Source organism: Centrocercus urophasianus, unplaced genomic scaffold, assembly GCF_019232065.1.
Source record: "Centrocercus urophasianus isolate 14NV4802_14NV808 unplaced genomic scaffold, USGS_Curo_1.0 seq_26, whole genome shotgun sequence".
Lineage (NCBI taxonomy): Eukaryota > Metazoa > Chordata > Aves > Galliformes > Phasianidae > Centrocercus > Centrocercus urophasianus.
The window spans coordinates 15572143-15594546 of record NW_024884822.1 but is presented as its reverse complement, the minus strand read 5'-3'; the positions used below and the strand labels follow the sequence as shown (position 1 = coordinate 15594546).

The following is a 22404-nucleotide window of genomic DNA, read 5'->3' as shown; positions in this document are numbered from 1 at the left end:
CCTATTAGTGAGAGAGGAGAGCTTTTCCAGTGAACTTGTCCTTGTGAATTTCATCTTGTCAGAAATGGTGGGGGGCTGCGGGACGGCGCACTGGGACAGCGCTGACCGCAGGGCACAGCCCGGAGCGCGGCGGTCCGCTCAGTCCCGTGGCCCCGCTCGCTCCGCTCCTCGCTCTGCACTCCTGTTCCCACTCGCCGGAGCTCTGCAGAACTTGCCACACATCTCGGTATTTTCTCTTTGTGAACTTCTATCAATATTTAACGCAGCAGTGTCGGTTTTGCTGTAAGATGAGAGGAGCTACGAGAAGCCTGAATTATACATGGTGCGACGGGGAGGCTGGGGAGCTTTCAGTGAGCCGAGCGCGGCGCCGCGGCCATGGAGGAGCTCCAGCAGAACCCCGGGCAGCGGCCCCGCAAAGTGCGCTTCCGAATCTCGTCGGCGTGCAGCGGCCGCGTGCTGAAGCAGGTCTACGAGGACGGGCAGGCGTTGGAGCCGCCGGCCGTGGAGCAATCCCGGCGGCTGCGGCACAGCTTTGAGCCCGGGGTGCCGCCCGACGGCCCCGCGCCGGGACCCCCGCAGAGCAGCGGCTGCGGGGGGGATGGGAGCGGCCCCGGCTGCCTCCCCGCCGGCAGCGGGCTCTATGGGGTGAGTGGTGCCGGTCTCGGCCCTGGGACGTGCGGGGCGGGTGGAGATGTGGGCCCAGGGACCGCAGGCGGGGGCTTCGTTCTGGTGTAGCCAGCTTTGTTAGCTGCGTGAGCCCGTACAGCCCTGTCCCATCAGCACAGCAGCATCTGCTCTGTGCTTCATCCTCGGTCCTCACCACATTGATTTGCATCTGTCTGTTCTGTAGAGTGAGATGAAACGTCTCCCTGTATCCCAGTATCTGTACAGAATAACCCCGACGCATCCAAACGTAAGGTGGATATTATCTCAATTAGCTGCATTTCAAGCATTAGAGCTGCATGACTTGTGCTGGCAGAAGGGCTGTGCCCGTGACACTGTGTCTCGGAGCAAGCCCCCTGCTAATTAGTGGTGCTAAATCAAGCCTCAGGTTTGCCTTAGGAGCCCTGACTTGCTGATACTTGGATTGTACCGAGGTAATACCCTGGGCATCTGGTTTAACCGAAAATATCAAACCACTGTGAATCTCTCCTGCCCCAGACAGAGCGCTGATGTGATCCTATCTATGCTGTTAATTGGTTCTGCATTCCTGGGTAACGCTCACCTCCATTCTCCAGGCTCCCTAACCGTTGGTACTTGCAGTAACCTCGCTGCCCAGCACCGGTCCTGCTCTGTGTCAGTGTGCACCCGGTGCAGGGACGCAGCTGTGCAGATACGGGCACTCCATGCCTGGTGCTGTGGGCAGGGCGGGTGCTCACAGCCCCTGTGGTTCTGTTCTGGGGCAGTGATGCCCAGCTGCCAGCACGGCCTTTTGTTAGCAGAGCACCTCTTCTCGCCGTGGATACTTACACAGGGCGAAATGTGAAGAGTAGGTAAAGCAATAGGATGTGGTAACTGCCATGTGATACCTGGGAAAGGTGAGGGAAAGAAAGATCGGGAAAGCAAAGTGATGCTTTCAAATGTCTGTGACTGGAACAAAGCTGGTTTTAAAACCATTAGAAAAGAATATAAATGCAAGGGTCCCCATGGATGGCTGTTTAGGCTGGCTGTTAGGAACACAGTTTAGCACTGGGTAACGAGATTGTTTCACCCCATCTGACCACTTGGTCAGCATTAGCAAATTACGAAGAAAAGTTTTCATTTAGGTCTGGAAACCCCACCAAATGCTGCCTAATAGGTAACCATCATCTGAACAGCTTCTTCCAGGCCAAGCTCTGGAAATCCCCTCCAAACTGCTCAGCCTTCAAAGAGACGTGGCTCAGTCCCCAGTGCGGAGGCTTTTTGGCATATGCTGGCTCTGCTGCTCTGAGCATTGTGCATTTTTCATTTCTTCTGGGTTGAAATGAGAATTTCCATCCTGGGAAGCTTTCCCCATCCAAAACGTGTTTGCAGAGCATATATTATACAGGTGGAAACTGATAAGATCCTCTCGCAGGCTTCCCCAGTTATCGACTTTGGTCAGATCATCATCTACACCAACAACCTGAAAATCATCCGTGCGCCAATGGACCAGAGAGAGCTCATGAGAAGGATCATCCAGACAGAGGGGGTGAGCGACTGGGCCTTTGTGTACAGGGAGAGGAGAGAAAGAATTGGTGCTGGGCATAAAAAGGATGTGGAAAAGAAGGCTGTCTGCAGCCAGTACGTGCAGGTAAGAGAAAACGGGAAGTGTTTTTGTTTCCTGGTTCTGGGCAAACCATTCAGTGCTCCCGTCCGTCCCCATCTCTGTCAGTATCTGTCACTTCAGCTAAATTTGGGTTAGGAGCATCGCTTTGTTCCTCTCACTTGGATGTGACTGAGCAGCACAGCCAGCACCCTCAGCTGTTGTTCTGCTTCCAGTGCCCTCGTGCCTCCTGCTTGGTTCTCCTTTGGAGGTCACTGACATTCAGCAGTGTGGCGGAGCTCCGTCCTCCATCACTGACAGCAGACTGAGTTTCTACACCCTGATGAGGCCAAACACAGCTGCTGTGTGGCTGAGACTTCCCCAGGCTAAAATTTTAATATCAGCTGAAACGAGATCGTGCCTTCCACTTATGTTCTCACGGGTTAGACTTTGTTGGTCAGAACCCCAATTAATCCGGCCACAATTTGATCCCACAAGACAAATGCTGTCATGCAGGGTAAATACAAATACACTGCAGCTTTGCCAGCCCCAAACCACCCTGCTGTGTGCAGTGCAGGGTGCTGGGATGCTCTGCTTGGAGCCTCGCTCAAGGCTCGCTCACAGGAGGATCCTGCAGAAGCTGAAAGCAGCCCAGGTATTTACTGACTTTCATGTCTGATGCTGAGTAACAGCATTTTTCATGACCTTTCTGTTGCAGGAAAGAGGTGCTGAGCGCACCTGCTCCCAGTGTAAAGGATCAGGCTGTGCTCCTTGCTCGCTGTGCCATGGCAGCAAGTTTTCAATGCTGGCAAACAGATTCAAGGAGTCCTACAGGGCTCTGCGCTGCCCAGCCTGCAACGAGAGTGGTGTGCAGCCCTGCCAGGTCTGCGCTGCGTGACGGAGCTGCGCTGCACCCGGGGCTGCAGGGAGCTTTGCATTATTTCACCTCGAGCAGCTCTGCTCTCATGGGGACTTTTTAAAGATGGGAGCAGTACGATTCGGGAGATGGCCATAAATACAAACACAGCGCCTCTGCTCCACGCTGTTCCTCTTGCCTGTTGCACACATTTGCTCAATCGGAGCCCCGTCCTGCGAATGCACAGCCATGTGATGTGATCTGCACGTGGGGGCTGAGACCTGCAGGACTGCACCTGGCACCGGGAGCCCAGCGTGGGCAGTGCCTGCAGCACTGCTATGGCAGCAGCAGGCAGCAGCATGGGCACAGCTGGGTGTGGGTCTGCGCCACGGCAGCACAGAGCGGTGCCTCCCCTGGGCTTTAATTTGCCGAGCACGTTAACATCAGACCATCTTCTGTAATTACCTCTGAACTCGTGGTGTCACGAACTTTTCCTGAAGATTTTGCTGATTCTTACGTCTGTTTTAATGGACACAACGATTGTTTTAAGGTTTGGCTTATGGGGGGAAACTAAAAACTTTTACCAAATCAGGAGCCATAGAAACTTACAGTAATTTATTATTCAACTAGAAACGAATAAGCTCTTAGCCTGCTTAGGAGGAAGTGCTGAACTGAAATTCCCCTCTCCACTGCTCAGCACTTTTTCTGGATCGGGCTGGCAGCGAGCAGGACTCCAGTTGCCCAATATTAATCCCATGATGTAATCTGCAGAAGGTAAACTCTAATTAGTTAAGGTGGAGCAGTGATGCTGAGCTCTTTGCAGGCTGCCCCTGGTGGTGCAGAATGCGCGGGATTCGGGAGCTGGAAGCAAATGGGGGAAACACGCTGTGTGTTTTTTTTTCTCCCCGAAGCCTTAAATCATGGCGCCGCATATTCATGAGCAAAGCCGAGGCTGCGTTCGCTTGCGCCGTACCGGTGAGACCGATGAGCTCAGCGCTGCCCACCTGCGCCGCGCTGAGGCTGCAGGCCCGGCTCGCTGCCAGCTTTCTGTTTGCTGATGGTTGCGAGGTTTCTCCAAGCTGTTTCAATGGTTGGAAGCCCTCTCAGCCCTCGGACTTCCACTGATGGGCCGCTGGATTTTCTGAGCGGGGACGAATGTTTCAATTTTCAAACAAAGCGCACAAAAATGCAGCTGATATTCGTTCCGCTCCATTTATCGCGTTGGGATCTGCAGTGTGAATAACCGCAGCCCTTCGGCTCTTGGTGAGGGCAGAGGAATCCTCGCTGCTCCGAGAGCGACCGGGGCGCTCAGCCCCGCAGCGGCCGTTTGATCCCTGCGGGCCGGCATCAAAGCTCTGCGGTGAGAACAAAGCAGCGGGCGGAGCTGCTGCCTGATCCTTCAATGTCTACGGCAGAGCTGATGCAAGCACTCGTCGCTGAGGTCACCGCTGCCTGCTCGGTGATTGCGCTGCTCTCGGCAGCCGTACGGCCGGGCTGTGGGTGGCACATAGAGGCGGTGATGTGGGGCTGCTGGTCGGACGCCGAGCCCAACTCCACGCTAAGGGTCCCTGCGGCGCCGTTGCGGCCCCTGACGGGAACCGGGATGTCCTCTGTGTGAACGCCCTACCCGGGCAAAATCCGAATTTCCTCATGGGCTGAAATGCCAGAACTTTGGTACACGTGCTTAGTCTGGAATCTTTTATTGATAGTCTGCTTCTCTTAACCATTTACAGCTGCTCTTTTATTTCCCTACAACAGGGCTGTGGCAAAGATACATTTAAGGTTTTCTTTCTCTCTCTCTCTTTCTCTCTTTCCAAAAAAAAAAAAAAAAAAAAGCAAACTCCATGGCCTTTGTCCTGCTGTGGGAGTCCTGGGCCGTGGCTCCCCGCTCGGGCCTCGCACCCGCTGACAGCCCGGCTTACACTGCCACGCTATGGCTGCCTGTGGATGTGCTCTGAAACAGAGCTGGAAACCTTTGAGCCAACTTGGGAGGGACGGCAGGGGCTGCCCTTTGCCGAGTCTCCTGGCTGCTCGGCAGCTGGAGGTCGGGGAGCAGCAGGGCTGCTTTATTTCATTGTGGAACGCATGAGCCGGAATAGAAACGCAAACAGAAATCGTATTCAGTGTTAAATTTCTATAGGACCGAAGAAGGGCAGTTGGAGGTGAGTAGTGAGGCTAATTATGACAGCCAGAGGCGCAGAGCAGAAAGGTTAAAATAATCCTCATTTCCATGTGCCAGCAAAGTGCATCACTTGCTTTTAAGCAGGAGCTCTGCATGACTGAAGAGAGGATTGCCACAGTTGCTCAGAACGCCACAGTTAAAGCTGATTGCAGCTCTCCTGCTCTTGTTCTTCCTGCCGGGGTTCTGTGGGTGGAAGCACGGAGTGCTGCAGGGAGGCGCAGCTGTTCTCAGAGCACAAAGTCACACAGGCAGTTCGTGGGGCTGCGTCCATCCCCTCCTGCCCACTCGCACCCCTCGCACTGCCTGCACCGCAGCGTTTGCGCCTCTGCTGCTGGAGTATTGTTTTAAATTCCCTTTTATTCCCAACCACCACCTCTGCAGCACAGTCACAACGTGAAGGAACCTGGAGAGGTTCAGCTGATTTTGCAGTGTCACCACTTCATTTCCTTGGAGTTGAAAAAGAAAGAACTGGGATATTTATGCATTTAAATGCTATTATATTTTGCAAGTCTTTGAAGCTGTCAGTTTGATTTATGTGGGCTCCATTTGATTTTGCTGTAAAACCAGCCCTTCTCTGCTTCGAAATATTTCATTTTTATACAAATCATTACGTGTAACCTGCAGTGATTTCTTTCTGCTGCTGAACAGAGCGCTGCTGTAAAAGGCCTGCTATTTCCCCCAAGTAACTTCTAAGAAACATCGCTGCGGATGAAAACTGCTGCTTCTGATAAATGATGGCACACATTCCCATTAGGAGAGGCATGAGGGGTCTTAATTCCCTGGATTCAGCATAATGAGTAATGGAATCAATTCTGTTTGTTGTTTCTTGTGGAAAGCAATCGATACATGTGCAGGAAGAGCGAATGAGAACAGAAATTACCGATTTTAATTGTCTGTTTTTGCTGGTGGAGGATGGGATGCAGCGGAACGTGGCTGTGCTCGGGCACCGCGGGGCGGTCTGGTGCGGGGCTCTGTCCTGAGCAGCCACTTCTGGTGCTGGAGCACAGGGGAGGTGTGTGAGAGCCTGGAGCTGTGGCACTTGGGGACATGGTTAGTGTGTGTGCTGGGGGTGGGTTGGGGTCGTGCTTGGTGATCCGAGGGGTCTTTTCTAGCCTTAGTGGTTCTGCAATTCTGTGTGGCGCTCTGCATCCGTGCAGTGGGCTCAAAAAACTTCTGAAAAAAATGTCATTTCTGTGGTACCGATGGCTTAAAGATGGTCGCTCTGTGGTGCAGTGTCGAGAATTTGTTTGGGGACCTCTCGCAATGATGGGGTCAGATGTAAGCGGGCCGATCTGCAGCCGCCCTCCGTGGAGCTGCTCAGCAGCGGATGGGCCGGGCAGCCCTCTGCGGGGAGCCTCGCCTCGCCTCGCCTCGCAGCTCCGGCATCCCGAGGGGGAACGAACGTCGGCGGGACTCAGGCGGCGCTGCCCGCCCAGGGCCGCCAGGGGGCGGCGTTCATCCGCAGTGGCCGCCGCCATCGCCGCGCCCGGGCCGGGGGGAGCGGAGCGGAGCCGGACGGGACGGGACGGGACGGGACGGAACGGAACGGAGCGGCCCAGTGCTGCGGGCAGAGCCGGGGAGCGCGGATGGCTGCGAGCCCACGTTAAGCACGGCAGGAGCTTCTCGGCTCTGTGCGAACCCAAGCTCTAGGAGCCCGAGCTCGGCCACACGACGCGAGGAGCCGGGAAAGGAGCAGCAGTCCGGTGTGACAGAGATGGCAGCGGGCACCACGTCGGGGCTGTGCCGTGCCGTGCCGTGCTCCCTGCGGGGTTCTGGCGCTGCCGGGGGCGCCCGGCCGTCACTCTGCTCGCAGACTCGTAATATCATTTATTTCTCTGTGCTGTGCGGGAAATTGAGTCTATTTCTGTTTAAATACTTGGGTAATAGAGCCTGCTATTTAGCGGAAGATTTATGTCGATGGCTCTTTGTTTCAAGCGATTGGGCATCACTGTGTGTACGTTGTGCTGCTAATGAAGCTGTGCGGCTGCTGCCATTTCAGAACAGAACGAGGAGGAGAAGCCTCCAGCCTGCGAGCAACGGGACGGGAGAGCCTTGTGCTGTTAAAGCCAACCTGTGATCTGCAGCAATAGAAGGCAGGAGAGCTGGGCATGGAGCAGCCTGTGCTGGAGCCGAACGTCAGCGCAGAAGCCAAAGTTTTGCTGTGTTGGAATTTTAGAGCTCCCATAAATGCACTTTGTCACTGCATTACCCAGATTGATTTGGTCTTAAATGCAACTTCTCTTCCTTTTCTAAAGCTTCGTATTATTTAACGTTGGTCATTATTTGGTGCTCAGTATTTCTTCAATCTGGCATTTTTATCGTCATAGGCAATACAGTAACCTTTAAGAACTGAGTTCAATACATTCTCATATGCTTTAAATTTTATATTTCATTATTGATGAGTGTTGATTGCTTTCCACAGAAGGAGTAAGGTCCTTGCAGCCCCATCCCCTCAGCAGCAGGGCTATTCCCTGTTCCTGCATGACAGACTGTGATGTTTGCGCTGTGCATTTCTCTCCTGGTGAGGCAGTCCCATGGATAAGCATCTGCAGGGGAACTGCTGAGTCCTGGCCTGCACCACTGATGGAGCACCTGGGAAAGGACCCGGTCAGGTCAGTCACCAACACAGCTGCAGCAATTTACCTGTGTGACAGGGAGGGATGGAGCCTGGCTGCTCCTCTCTTAGACCTCACTTAAGGGCTGACTGCCAGCAAGGAAGGATCTCTGGTTGGAGATCCCTCTTTGGTGGAGCTTTCCCCTGTGAGCCTGGAATCTTCTGATATGGGTAAGCAATCTTCTTCCCTTATAGCACCTTTCTTGCACGGTGAAATCATTATGCTTCTGGTGAAACTCCATTTGCCATCATGTTGGTCTGTCCAATTGCTACAGCATCTTTTGGCTGCAGAAACAGTGGAAGTGTTGCTGTTTCCCAGCCGCACTGATGGGAAATAAACCTGCTGGGGTTGGAAGCGGTCACATGAGGCCTGGTGATAATGTGTGGGTTGTGTTTCAGTTGCTGAGTTTGCAAGAGATATTTGGCATGTAAAGTAGTATGCCTCTGTAGGGTATGTGTTAAGCAGTTATGGCACTGTGGAGATCAAATGCCGTATGACTATCCCTGAAAATAATTCTCTTCTTTCAAATACTGGGCCAGTGATGAGATTCTTATTGGCAGTGGAATAAGAACTTGCCTCCCATTCAACCCAAGTGCTTGTGGGTGCTCCTTGTCATACATCTGGGGGTGTCTTCTGTCCTACAGTTAGCAGGGCCCTTCATTCCGGGGCTGCGCTCTTTGTGAGCAAGTCAGTGAGAGTGCTCTGAGATTACAGAGAGCAGGGCATCAGTGCTGCCGTGGCAGCTCTATTGAAGGCAGAAAAGCACTCATCCTGGAGAACGCTTTTCTGTTCTCTGCTCTGTGAAGATGCTTCGTATCGCTGATGTGATGTATTTGAGTTCTGAAAGCTGAGCTCCATAAAGTTTTCATCTCTCAGACCCAGCTGAGTGCCGCTGGAGAACATGCTTTTATCCCTGACAAGTCCTTAACCCAGGCTGCCTGCCAGCTGGCCTCATGTTCTGCACAGTCCTGAGGTTTCTGTTCTTCATTTGGGTCATTAAATATTAAAAGACAAAGTGGTTCTAAAAGCTGGCCATTTTTTGGAGATGCAAAATAACTGTAATTTGTCTCCTAATAGATAGCTTTGTTCTTGTCGTCGGTCCAATTCAGCACAGAAATAAGTGCGTAATAAATGAGGCGGGACAGCACTGTAAATCTGATGGCAGTGTGTTTGCCCAGGGGATGGGCTGGGGAGCACGGATGGGGCTGTGGGCAGCAACGAGGGAAAGCTTCAGTGAGTGCTGCTGCCCTGCCTGCCCACCGCCCCCGAGCAGCAGAGGACAAGGCTGCGTTCAAAGCAATAAAAATCTGTTGCCAGCATTCCTGCTCGCACGCCTGCTGTGCTGGTGAGGTTTTCCAATGTCTCCATTTTTATTTAAAAGATGCTAATATCTGCTTCTTTAACTCTTCTAATGTACTTTCATCATCAGATTTGTCCATGGGGATTATTTGCCGGAGGGGCATTGTGACATGCAGGGCTGTAATTCCTGAAATCCTGAGAAAGATGATCATTTGGAGAAGTTCAGGTAAGTCATGAAGCTTAATACCTGATTGTGGTTGATCTCATTTTGTGAAATTTTACATCTCTTACAAAAAGCCGCTCTGCAGTGGAGCTCAGGGGGAATTAAAATAGTTCTCACTGGGCCTTTAGCATGCTGCGAGCTGTGTGTGGCATCCTGAGTCCCTGCACAGGAGGTGAGAGGAGCCCTTACAGGCTGTAAGAAATGTGGGAACCCAGGGCACGGCCCCTTGGTGTTCCACTCCTGTGTGTCCTACAGTGGCTGCCCGTCCTTCACCGTTTGTGAGAAGAGGAAACTTGGCTTTGTATGCAGCAGAGAAACACGGCAATGCAAACTCGCTACCTATCTCACACGGACACAGCACACATTCCTGAATGAGAATGTCCCTCTTCAAGGAGAGCTTGGAAAACCCAAACTGGCCAGGGTCTGAGTGCCTGCTGTGCTCTCCCTCCCTGGGAAGTGTTGTCTGTTGCCTTTTGAGAGCTTGAGATGAGTAATGATTTCCTTTGCTTCGTCTTGACTGCATGTAAAGCAGTGCTGATTGCTGTCCCATAGCTTTCTGCTGCTGCCTTCAAGCTCTGGGTTAGGCTCTCTGGCCAGAGCACAAGGAATGGCTGGAAATTAATTTTCCATGTGCTGTTGTGCAGTCATAGAAGTCTGCCCTGCCGCTCCAGCACAGCCAGGGCATCTGCTTTGCTCTCATGCCCACCAGCAGATGCTTGGCCAGCAGTTAAAACTACCAGCTGGCTCCTGCTTACCAGCCATTGGCAGGGGGCGTTCCCACTCCCAAACAGTTTTCTTTCTCTGATGTTTGGCCTGCTGGGCCTCAGAGATGTGAACTGCCATGGGACTTTGCTTGGGAGTAAGGCATCTGTATTTGTGCAGAGAGGAGCACAGGAATGTCTTCATGCAGGTTTCTGGCAGGGTTAAAGTGGAATTCCTAATTCCTGCAGCAGTGGAATAACCAGGTATGTTATATGAGACTGTCTTTAAAAATGATTCGTTTCTTGCTGATGTCAACCCCATTAGTTCTTACTGTGCTCCGGTGTCTTGTAATTAGTTGCTACTTCTGCCTTGTGCTGTTCCCTGGGAAGTGTGGCACTGCTGTCCAGCAGGGCCCATGTGGCTGCTACAAGAATGTTTGATAAATCTGACAAAGTTCAAGTCCTTCTCATTCAGGTGTTTTTAGAAGTCCAGTAGTGGGACTCTGCTGTTTGAGGATATGCTCCTCCTGGTTTATGAGCCATTTTGGTTTGGATTGCTGGAACCCCCCGCCATGCAGCCCTGCAGAGCAAGAGCCCAGCCACCTCTGGGGGGGGGACGTTTCCTCCCATCAGCGTTGGGTGCTGGTGCTGCTGGTGCAGAGTTGTGCCCCGCTCCTCCAGCAGCCCACAGCTGCTTCTGGCTGCCCTGGTCTGGGGCTGTCCTTGATGTTTGCCATGCTGCTTCCCCCAGCCTGTGCAGCTGAGAGGGGATTTGAGGTGCACTGATTGGAAACAGGTTGGCTTCAGCTGCGTGGATGCCTGTGGTGATGTTCACGTCTGAATAGAGGCAGGAATTATGCATAAGGCATAATATCAACATGCTTGCACTGGAGAGAAATGAGAGAACTCGCCATGAGGAGACTCGAGTGATCTGATTAGTGGGGAAATTGTTCATTGTGCCCCTGAAGAGAGAAGAGCGCCACGAAAGAGATGAGAACTGAGTACAGAGGGACACCTCCTGTGCACGGAGCTGCTTGGTTCCTCTCCCATGAAGTGCTGCCAGCAGACTTCAGCAGCAGCTCTGTGCAGCTCTTCAGGGCACTGTGAGTTGAGGAGAGCAAGAAGTCCCAAACCATGCAGTGTGTCTGAGCCAACAGCTTCAGCCTCCTGCAGGGCAGCTGGTGCATCAGGTCACACGGTGCTGCGAGGGCTGACGCGGCCGTGCTGAGGCCATGCCCTGTGTGAGCACTGCTGGAAGTGTGCAGGCTGAGCAGAACGTGGCGCAGGCTGTGAATCCTCGTGCTGCTGGTTGTGAGCTGGGGGGGACCTGCACTGAGGAAGATATTTCTCAGCTGTCACAGCTTTGGTTAATTTCACTGTTCTCCCTTCTGGGCGCTGCTGGCGCACGCTGGTTCCTGCAGGGCAGCAGCTCTGCTCAGGCACTGCATGGCTGTCCTGTGCTCCAGCTGGGATGCTGGGTGCTACTGCTGCTTTCATTTTGAAACCTCCCCTGACAACACCTGAACGATACTGCTAGACTTCTTATACTAAAGGCACTTTAATTAAACTCCCGTCACAAAAACAATTAGGCCAAATTTGCTGTACTTAACTGGTCAATAATTTAGTAGTTGGATCTCATTAATAGACTTCTCTTTGTGAGTGTTGTGAGGATGCAGTGCTGCCAGCTGTGTGCCCAGGAATCAATCAGAGATCAATACCTTCCTTTTTTTTTTTTTTTTCCTCCTAGAATGGTGAAACAGCAAAATTAATAAGTAATGCTGACCAGTATAGCCGGGTTTGGTGCTGGACATTCACTGCTGACATCCATCCTGCAGCCACAGAGACTTCAAGGCAATGATTTTCTACAGGAGAGTTTACAGTGAAGATTTTCTGAGCACAGAATTTGGTGTTCTGTTCCTGTTTTGTAGGGTAACCTCACAGAAAGGCAGAGCGTCAGTTCTGCTCAGGTTTGCTGTGTGCTCGGAGCTTTTCCTCAGTTCATCATAGAAGAAGACATGAAGAGGGTAGGTTCACCCATTCCTTGAAATTCTTCCTGGAATTACACTGTAAATGTTTTCAAACCATCCCATTGTCCGGTCTTAAAATAAATTTGGTATTTTTAGTCTGGGTTCCTTCTCTCTTCTGACCACTGAAAGAATATTTGACCTTTTCTTTTCTCTACAGAGAACACGCTGAACAAAAATGGGTTTGGTTTTATTATGGTAATAGCTTTGTTTCAACTACCTTTTAAAGCATGGTGTGTGTGTCTGTATCAATTCCCGTAATTTATTCTTATTCCTGATTTCCCCCAGGCATCGGAACAGTTTTTCTTTCTAATGTCTCATTGCACGAGCTGATACTGTGATAATAATCTGCAGCTTTATAGCACCTTTGCACTGAAATAGTCACAAATAGCCCGCGTGATTTATATCCCATCGCTTTTCTCCAGCAGTGCTGGCTGGTTTTGGCAGCCCAGTGCATTTCCAATGGCCGCAGCCCATCTCGTGCAGCAGTTCTGTGCACCTCAGCAGCTCTGTCTCTCAGTGGGGTCGTGGGTCGGATGGGTGCCATCTGCAGCAGCGCCGTGGGGCGCACAGGGCTCGGAGGCCTTTGGTTTGTGGCAGCGGTGCACAGCCAGCCTGGCAGCAGCAGCAGGGCCTCCTGCAGTTTGCGGTGCCACTGGGATGTGCAGAGTCCTGCAGCTGTGACCTGGGGGGGCTGGGGCTCATCGTGTGCCTCAACTTTAAAAATACAAAAAAATTGCAGCTGCTGTCAGAATGAGCAAGAGAAGTCTCTCTATTGCTGCGTAGATGAGGGTTTTTTGCCTCCCCCTCGGCTCTCGTTTTGTTTCTGATGAGTGAAGGCATCTCTCTGTGCCTGCTTCACACAGCACTTTCACAGCTGGGTTCACAAAACCCATGTGTGCAGAACTGTAACAAACCCACGCTTCCCGTTGGTTGTTTTCTTAGTTCTTTAATGGAGAAATTTGTTTGTCAGGTGTACTTGAAGTCCACAGTCCAGGTGTGACTCTAATTATTTGTGAGCACTGAGTGGTGAATTCTTGTAAAGGTTTTCTTCTACTTATTTACTTTCATTTTAATGTGTGCTTTGCAGCGTTCTGCCTTCTCTCCTGCTGGCACGAGAGCTGTGCCCCAGGAGCCGTAGGTGGGAATGGAGTTCAAACCACAGCATGGCCGTTCATTCGTCTGCTTATTCCTGAAAGCTGAACGATCTTCTTGCTTAAAAAAAAAAAAAAAAAAATCATCAAGAAAGCGAAAGTGAGCATCTCTGCTACTGTAAGCAATGACAGCACGTAACAGAACCTGTCTTGCAGGCTGCAGGCAGCACACAGCGAGCAGATGGAGAAACTCGACCACGGAATCGCTCAGTGCTGTGTTAGAAATCCATTAAAAATGTTGGCTGTGTTTGCAGAGCTCTGGAAAAGAAAAATGCAGATGAGCTGTGTGCCTGGAATACATGCACAGGCTTTAGTTTTACCTCTGGAGTTGCTCTCCCTGTAAGCAACAGCTGTGTGTATGCATTTCATTTCTTTTAAGCTGTTAGATGGGGTCTCTGTAGTGGCTTGGCCACAGCTTATTTCAGAGACACATTTTGCCCACAAGTAATAAATGGCAGTGCAAACAGGTATTATGTAGAGGTAGAAAAGAAGTTTTGTGTGAGTGACGGAGCTTGGTGAGGATTCTCCTCACTTCCACTGTGCCTGCCTGACTTCTTCCAGCACCTGGTTTGCATCCTTCCTAACGGTGCAATCGGACAGCCCTTGCTTCTCTTGCACCTGCCCTGGCTGGCTGGGAGAAGTAAGGCTGCTGCTTTCAGAGCCCAGACTTCACCCTCACGTCCCAGCAGCAGCACTGCTGTGTCCTGCAGGAGGTGTGGGGCTGAGGGGATGGAGCAGAGAGAGCAGCAGGAGACAGCGCTGGGAGCTTCAGATGGATGAGTGAGTGCAGCTGAGCTCATGTACTGCGATGCTAAATACTGAATGTTGTGGGATGAGAGGGACAGGTGAACTGCTCGTGGAACTGTTCTTGGACGTTAAAGACAGCGATCTTTCTAGTCACTTTTTGTTACTGGCATCAAATCTATTCTCTGGCAGCTCTATTTCTTTAAATGCATAACAGCCCTGCAGTGCCCCATCTCACAAGGATCTGTCCCTGCCTTCCGAAGTCGCAATGATCTCTGCTGGCGTTAAGCACTCCAAGGGCAAAGCAGGAGCGATTGTAAGGCTGGGTGATAAAGGAGCGATTCTAGCAGAGCATCTTTGTTACGTAGATGTGCGGTTTATCCGTTGTCTCTGAAATGTTGCAGTATTTCAGTCATTTTCACTTCTTGGTTTCTTTTTTAGATTCCTTTCCCTTGACTTGAATGTATATGGGGTGGAAAGTAAAGGAAGGCTGTAATGTGGTGTTTGCTAAATGGAGCCGAGCTCCAATCTCAGTGCTTAACTCTGAAATGTTTTGTCACGGTTCCAGAGGGGTGGAAGCTGTGCGCTCTCTGCAAAGGCAGCAGGGCAGGATGTGCCGTGCCTGCAGCTTCCCTGCCTGTGTGCTGGGAGTGGGAACGCAGGTGATCAAACTCAAACACTGTGCTTCTGCGTGTCTCTTAACCTTTTATTTAAACCTTACAGGGTTCGTGCAGCTGTGGGGTGCCCGACAGGCGCCGTGTGCTCTGTCCTGTCAGCTGGGCTCTGGTGTGCACTGAATGCGATCCCAGCAGGTCTGCAGTGGAGGAAGCTCCCAGCGCTGCCCAGCAGTGTGCGGGATGCCCGGGGCAGGGCAGCTCCTGGCACAAGGCACAGCACCTCTGGGATGGAGCAGCTTTTAAGCTGAAGCCACAGAGGTGCAGTGTGTAATAAGTAGGCAAAGTTTGCTCTGCATTTCGAGTGCATCATTGTGCTCTAAGTAATGCAGATTTGGCTCCTTTAACCCTGATCTCCTGGGGCTGAGCTTTAAGTGTTTGAACTTTAGTTGAAAGGAATATATTGATTAGGCTTTGATTTAGTCATTGCTTGCTGGAAAGATACCAGGTAACAACTCGTATCTGCCCATTTAGATTTTTATTCATTACATGGATTCCCCTCTCCTTCCCCTTTTCTTCCTCAACACTTTTCTGCCTAAAAGTCTGCAGTGCTTTGTGGAGAAATAAAAGAAAAAGCAGCTGTCACACTGTGAACATAATTGATTCAATAAACAACATTTTCAAGTCCCCTGGGATGAGCCTCAGCGTCCTCGCTTATGTCAATTAGTGCTTTATTCTGCTAAGTGTGGCACCTCTCCTTGAGATGGATGGGCCGAGGCAGTCAGCTCGTTGTCTTCGAGGAGAAGCTGTGAGAGATGGACTGTTTGCTGTAGATAGAAAATACCCCGTTCATTTGTTATGGACATGTGAAAGGAAGCTTTCCTGACCTATTTGTTAAAGCTAATTGTCTTTTTTCTTGGTTTTGTGGTTTTCTTTTTTCTCTGAATGGCTCCGGCTGAGACCTTCTTTTTCTTTTGCTGCAGCAGAGAACAGCCCGGGTTAAGCCTTCGCCCATCTCCGTTGCGGATAACCTTATGTCCGCAATATCGGAGCAAAGTGGAGCAGCAGAGCTGGCAAATGGTGCTATTCAGCGTGCAGGGCGAAGGTGTGGGAGAGGAGGGAAGCTTTAGGTTTTCTTCTACACAGTGACCGTGTTTTCTTTCTTCTGCTTGTACAACAAATGCAGAGCTGCTTGTTTTGCACTACTGAAGCTTGCACTTGAATCCAAATCAAAACTGAGGAGAGCCTTGCTGCAAAACACCACGTCCAGCCCTGGCACGGAAGAGCACTTAACAAACAAAACAGCAAAGCTTCCCATCCTGAGGGAAGCAGCTCAGTGCATCCAAATGGAGGTGGTGGGAAGCACCTGGGGCTGAACTGCCCTGCACCCCAACAAACCAACAACCCAAATGGTGCTTTACTAACAGTTTATTGTCTCACGGTTCCTTTTCCCTTCACAGATCCGTTCTTGAGATGAAACGCTCATCCTGTGGTCCTCTGATGGTGTCTGACTTTGTTCAGTATTGTTTTCTTACATTATAGAGCTACTGATGTGTAGAACTTCAATCATTGCAGACCCAACCACTTGCAAAGAATACAAGCGATGGCGTTTCCCTTCTAAGGAGGAGTGCATTGAGAAGCAAGGAGCAGGGGCAGAACTGGAACACAGTGTGTGACATAACTGATTTGCTGCGGGATCACAGCACCTTGGAACAGTGTGGGAGCTGCAAAGAGTCCTTTGTCCTCTCTGGTTCCTCTCTGAGAAGTCAGTGGTGTTTGGTGCCATGCAGGCAGCAGGGAACCTGCAGAGAGTAAATATGGGATCAAAAAATGTTTTTTTTCTTTAGGGTGTTACTGTGTACCGCGGGGCTCCTCTTTCTGATGTGAGAGGTACTGAAGCTGTGTGTAAAGTTGCCATTTATCTGTGCTTTTGTTCAGGGTATTAACATGATGGAGAGGCTTTTTCTGGAGCAGCGTTGTTGACGGCCTGTGAGCTGTTGTAAATGCAGCATCCTTCTACAGGTGAGGAAAACTGCTCAGATCTGTGATGCCCGTTGCACGTTGTGCTTTTTGCAGTTGTACAAATAACACAGCTTGTTGTCCTTTAGAAATAGCTCCATAAAAACGGGATGCTTTCAAGAAAAATAACTATCTGCTGCAACGTTAAGCTTAATAATATCTCTGAGTTTCTGGGCAGTGCGTCAACTTCTGTGTCCTGTCTTTTGTTCTCTCACTTAATACATCACGGTGTGGTAATCTTAAGAAAGAAGTTGTTTCTATCTGAAGGTTTCCTGCTGGAAAACAGCATCTTCAGGGTCTGCCCATAGAGGGAAGGTTTGCTCAGCTCTGAGTACTTTCAGAACAAGAGCAAACGGCTGTCGGTTACCTCCTAATAAACGTTATTATAAGCCTCTGTTTTCTGCTTTGCAGGAGAAAAAGAACCTGCATTGTTTCCTGGGAACAGAATATCTTCATTGCCATCGCGACACCATGGCTGTTATCTGATCTTCATTGGTACCATTTTACTGAGGGGAGAGAATTGCATGTGTGGAGGTGGGGGAAAAAGGAGAAGACTGTAGACTGGAATTGTGAAATCACAGAGAAAAAATGTAAGCTTGGGAATGGCATCTCCTTGTGAATTTGGTGCACCATCCCTAGGGACCGCATTCGATCAGGGAACGCGGAGCCCTGCTGCACAAACAGCCCTCGCTGCCATGAGGAGCCCTGAGCCTCTCCAGCCCATTGCTGTCTTTCCCGGAGGCACAAGCACAGCCCATGCACTGCTCTGAGATGGACTTCACTGCCCCAAAACAAAGCTCGACCTCAGCAGCGCAGTGGGGCTGCCGCTTCCTGCCTGTGTCAGCACTGCTCATTATTACAGCCCTGATGGTGGTGTTTGGTTACCGTGCTCCCGCCAGTGTAATTATACCCAACTGTAAAGATGTGCCTCGGGACAAGTTTTAAATTGCGTGCATCTGAATTCTTTCAGGAAACGTTTCTCTTGTTGTGTCTGAGCAGAGGCAGAAGGCTGTGGGGGATCAGCAGGGTGCAGGAGTGCCCAACACAGAGCATCTCCTTTGCGTGTCCTCCTGCTGTGACACGTGTAACACTATGGTATCATTTCAAACCTTTGGGGCGAAGCTCAGAGGAGCACAGACCCGCTCTGGTGCTTCCCTGCAGCTGCTGCACTGCGCTGGGGGTGGGAGAGCTGTGGTGTAAACCATCCCAATGAGCCAGGAACAGAACTGCCTGGAGTGCTGCATGGTTGGTGTTATCTGACTGCTGTGAGTTTGGAGTCTGAGTGCCAAACAACAAATATTTATGAAATGTAATGGCCAAGGCGAAAAACGTTCATTAACATGTTGATTCTTCTTCAGTTACTGCTTTGAACACCCAAAGAAGCCATCAAATGACTTCTATTCCAAATGCTTGTATGATTTTAGGACTAATAGCTTTATTCCTGCACTGCTCTGGCTTTTGGGATGAGCACAGTAAGCAGTTGTGTTCTCCCTCCAGCCTGGAAGCAGGAGCTGTGTGTGGCCACAGTGACCCACCAGCATCCTGTCTGTCCCCAGGAGTTCCCACCTGTGCCTTCCCTGGGAGCAGTGGCTCCTGAGCCTGGGGGTCCTTCCAGACCTCACTGTGGCCAAATGCTGCACTCGCTGAAGCCGTGTGCAGGGAATGGTGGGCACAGAGCAGACATGATGAGCTCAGAAGTTGAGAAAATCAGTATTTGATTCCCTTAATTACTGTATTACAGCTGATCTGTGAACATTTCCATCAGAAAGTCACCTTCTCTGACACCAGCTCTGATCACTGGAGGATGGGTGCTGTGTGCTGAGTGGCAGCTGGAGTTCAGTTCTCCGTTTACAGAATACTGCTGACCCCGCTGTGTCTGTCCAGTTTCTCACGTGCCATCTGCTGTATTCTGAGGTTCTGCTGTGCTCGGTGAGCCTGGCACGGCTCCTTTCTGAGAACCTCAGGGAGCATTAACTCTGTGGGGTGGTGAGGTGGTCCCACAGTGCTGTGTTCATCGGCACTCACGTCAGGAGCCCCACGAGCTCTGTGCAGCTGAGCTGAGCAGAGATGGGGCACAAGAACTTGCAGCTCACCGGGGAAGGCGATGGGCTGCCTGACCATGAATGGAACAAGTATGGAAAGAAACACAGAAGAAAAATGTTCTGCCTCCATCCTTGCCAGCTGCCTCCTGCCTCTTTCCATGGCCGAGGCCCTGTGTTCAGCCCTGTTTGCTGCAGCCACACACAGGTGCCCACGTACTGCACTGGGGCTGCTGGCTGTGGCCTGTGGGAGGCTGTGTGAGTGCTGCAGAAAGCCACCAAATTTTCCAACCCTTCCGTGCTGTGACATATGCACAGCCCGGCGTATCCAGAAAGATGACACATTTTATTACATGGGGAAATTGAACAGTTGGCGGAGGAAAATACTTTCACCAGGAACAGGTTTCTGCTGTAGATATTTAATTGCAACACTGCCGGTGTCAGAGTTTGATCGGTAGCTTTGATTTGTTTTTAGAAACAAAACCCACGGTGTGTTCCAGCTGCCAGCCCTGGTGCTGTGTGTGGGGCTGAGATGGGACGAACTGGGGGCCCTGCTGCTGCTATGAGGTGGCTCACAGGTGCAGCCCCACTTCTGTAGGGACCCCTCAGCCCTCCCGCCTGCAGCCCCACAGCTCGGTGCAGCCTGCAGTGCTGTGTCTGTGCTCCCTCCTGAGCTGGCAGCCCTGAGTAAGCCGTTAGTTAAGCTGTGCTGCTCTATCCCTGCTGCTTTAAAACTCCTGTTCCCAGTTATCAAGCACGTTATTATTTTTTGCTGTTTATTTCCCGTTTCGTGATTTCCATTTCATGTTTGTCTCACTAATGACAGCAATGTTTCCGTAGGAGTGGCAAGATTTAGAGCACTTAGCTGCTTTGCTATCCGCCAGAGCAGCCAAGGGCCCCTGGGAGCTGTGTGTGCAATTCCCTCAGCGCGGGCAGAGCTGGGCCTGGGGATGGGAGCTCAGTGCCAAGAGAGACTGTGGGGAGCACCCAGCACCCACTGGGGAGCACCAGCACCCTTTGTGCTCAGTGCCCTTTGGGGTGCATTCAGCACCTGGCACATCCCCACCAAAGTCATGGTGCCAAACTGTAGGAGAGGTTGGTTGGTTGGTTTGTTTTGCCTATGAACAAGTGCTTGCCTTCCTGCAGCCCTGAAGACCTGGCTTGGCTCGGAGCCGAGAGCAGCAGACACAGGGAAGCAGCACGCAGACAAGAGACCAATTAAGCACAGAACGCTGCAAATCCATCTAGTGCCATTACGCTGTATTTTGCATTAGCTGAGAAAACAAAGTGCCCGAATGAAAATGGACTCTGCAGCCTGGCAGCAATCTTTTGTACTCTTTAGAAAACAAGTTTCAGAAGTGCTGAATGCACAGTGGACAAAATTGTCCTCAAAAAAACCAAGTTCCATTATGTTTTAGTATTTAGAAGGAGATAAAAAAGGCGTGCGATTCAGTCCCTGCAAAGAACAAATGATGGCATTTGCTCCCATGGCAGCAGGGAGCACCTGGTGCGAAGGGCACTGCCCTGAGAGGAGGACGTGGTTCTGAATGCCACCTTGAAAAGGCTCACATGTGGTGCTGCCATGTAAACAGGATGTGCTGTGGACGTTTCTGACATTTGGAGGGACAGCTCTGTAATCACAGGTTACTGGCATCTCTTGGTGGGAAGGGAGAGTGGATGCCCTGCTTTTTGATATCTGTCACATACCAGGAGTATGAAACACAAATGCGCCCAATGTCAGTTGCTGGTTCTGCCCTGTGCAGAGATTTCAGCTCGCCCTTGGGTGTGCGTTCCCCCCACACCAAAGATGTGCAGCAGCACGCTCTGTGCAGCAGGCACAGCTCAGCCCAGCTGTGCACCTTTCCTTGCTTCTGCCCACGTCACCCACGTCCACCTCTTCTGTGTGCTCTGTGCTGGTGATACGCAGGCTCTGAGTGCAGAGCTCCTGTCTCAACGGTGTGTTCTCCAGTTCCTCTGTAGAGTTCCTCCACACCCATTTCTCACTCACTTGTGCTTTGGTTCTTGCTCATTTTAACCATTGGACTCTTCAGCCAAAGCAGGCTGGGCTCCCTTTGCCAATCCTCTTTTGCAAAATGCAGAGCAGCCATTGCAATGCCAGGGCTTAGTGTGCTTTTTCCACTCACCCCGCTCAGAAGGCCTTGCAATACGATTCATCTGCCTTGATTGATTCATTCTCATTATCAGTCCTGAATTATTTGCAGAGGTAAATGACAAGCCTTTATTTTCTCATGGTGCTTTATCTTTTCACAAAAAGCATCCAACAAAGTTGCTAATGGAAAAGCTTTTAACCTTCTGTGGCCGCGGGCAATCTTTGCCCATTCCCGTTGCCATGAGACACGTAGAGCTGTGAGCTCACAGAGAGCTTCCACTGCCCCCACCAAGGGAATGGGCACAGTGGTGGGCAGCACGAGGTGATGGGCACAGCGTGGGGAGAAATCGCTCCCTTCAAGAATTAAAGAGAAGTGAAAGGACAAATCCATTCCCCCCCTTTGGAGGCAGGGATGCACAACCACGTGTGGCCTCACTGCTCCCACTGCACGGAGCCAGCAGCAGGATGGACTCTGGAAATTTCTCCTCCAAAAGAGCGGTCAGAGCTGGTGCAGCTGTCCATGGAGTGGAGAATCGCCGTCCTGGAGGTGTCCATGAGCAGTGGAGATGTGGCACTGGGTCAGTGGGCACAGTGGGGTGCACTGGGTTTGGGCTTGGGGATCCGAGAGGTGTTTTCCAACATTAATGATTCTATGATTCCCTCTGGCAGTTCTGCCTTGGCTGTGGAGAGGAACCTTTTGGTGTTGGAGGGCCCCCAGGTGCTGGTCTGGCTCTGGGCACAGTTGTGGTACAGCTGTGTGGGTCCTGGCTGCTCCCTGAGGTGCTGCCTGGAGCACTGAAGGAGCAGGATGAACTTTAAGCATAAGTTAAACGATCCCCAGCTACTGCATTTCATTCTGTCCTTCATTCACAGGGTGACAATTTGTCCTGCAATGATGGAACAGATGGGGGGGAAATATCAGGAAAATTAGATCAAGCTGTGGTGTAATGCCATGAGATGAGTCAGTTCGATTATGGTGTAGCCTTACAAAAACAGGACGTTGGACAGAGTGTACTTTATAGAAGAAGGCTTTTTTTAATGCTGTTATTCCTTTCTAAAAGCTGAACGAACACTTCCTGATCCATTGCTGAGTGGCACTGGGCTCCTTCCTGCAGTGCTACCAGCAGCCGGCAGGCAGGCACCCCATGGGAGCAGTGCCACATCCCCACCTGCCACTGCCTGCTGTCAGCTGTCTCATGGGCACCTCCTGAAGGTCAGTGAGAGCCACAGGTACTTTCCCAGCCCCGATGCCCCAGTTCCATCCTCTGGTGCTTTTCTGAGCACTTGGGGAAAAAAACGCAACTCTTAGAAAGAAGATAAAAAGCTTCTGCAAATATTTATGAACAGGAAATCGATCAAACTGTAATTAATCTCATTATATTAAACAACTTCTGAGGGCTGCAGCTCCTACCTCTGGCTCCACAAGGGACAGCATTTCTTGTTGGGCACAGCAGGAGGAGGCACTGCCACACAGGTGTGGGGTAGGGGAGTGGTGATGCTGCTGGGGCTGTGATGGAAGCACCTGGGGTCCTCCTGAGACTTTACTGAATCCCATCAGTGCTAAAAGGACTTAGGTATTGCTGCCCTTCCTAGGGCTGGT

General features: G+C 51.1%; 1 protein-coding gene and 2 long non-coding RNA genes across 4 annotated transcripts; all 3 read left to right on the top strand.

Annotated features, from left to right (window-relative positions):
* Window positions 1–375: 375 nt before the first annotated feature.
* On the top strand, window positions 376–3122 carry GRXCR2 (glutaredoxin and cysteine rich domain containing 2). The gene is made up of 3 exons (XM_042826660.1): window positions 376–645; window positions 2057–2272; window positions 2943–3122. Exons 1-3 carry the CDS (start codon window positions 376–378, stop codon window positions 3120–3122), a joined length of 666 nt encoding a protein of 221 aa, XP_042682594.1.
* Window positions 3123–7051: 3929 nt separating this feature from the next.
* LOC122164575 lies at window positions 7052–12617 on the top strand. The gene is made up of 6 exons (XR_006170255.1): window positions 7052–7874; window positions 9307–9402; window positions 9528–9571; window positions 9655–11203; window positions 11848–12124; window positions 12285–12617. It is a non-coding gene; the product is annotated as an uncharacterized LOC122164575 (long non-coding RNA).
* Window positions 12618–14936: 2319 nt separating this feature from the next.
* LOC122164576 lies at window positions 14937–17601 on the top strand. Of its 2 annotated transcripts, XR_006170257.1 has the most exons (3): window positions 14937–16447; window positions 16575–16658; window positions 17067–17601. It is a non-coding gene; the product is annotated as an uncharacterized LOC122164576 (long non-coding RNA). The 2 variants fall into 2 exon arrangements; XR_006170256.1 differs by having other exon boundaries at window positions 14937–16658.
* Window positions 17602–22404: the final 4803 nt, after the last annotated feature.

Bases quoted from the DNA above. Each gene is read 5' to 3' on its own strand.
- GRXCR2 (XM_042826660.1), top strand. From the start codon at position 376: ATGGAGGAGCTCCAGCAGAACCCCGGGCAGCGGCCCCGCAAAGTGCGC. The intron at 646-2,056 runs GTGAGTGGTGCC...ATCCTCTCGCAG, and splicing joins CCGGCAGCGGGCTCTATGGG to GCTTCCCCAGTTATCGACTT. The intron at 2,273-2,942 runs GTAAGAGAAAAC...TTTCTGTTGCAG, and splicing joins TCTGCAGCCAGTACGTGCAG to GAAAGAGGTGCTGAGCGCAC.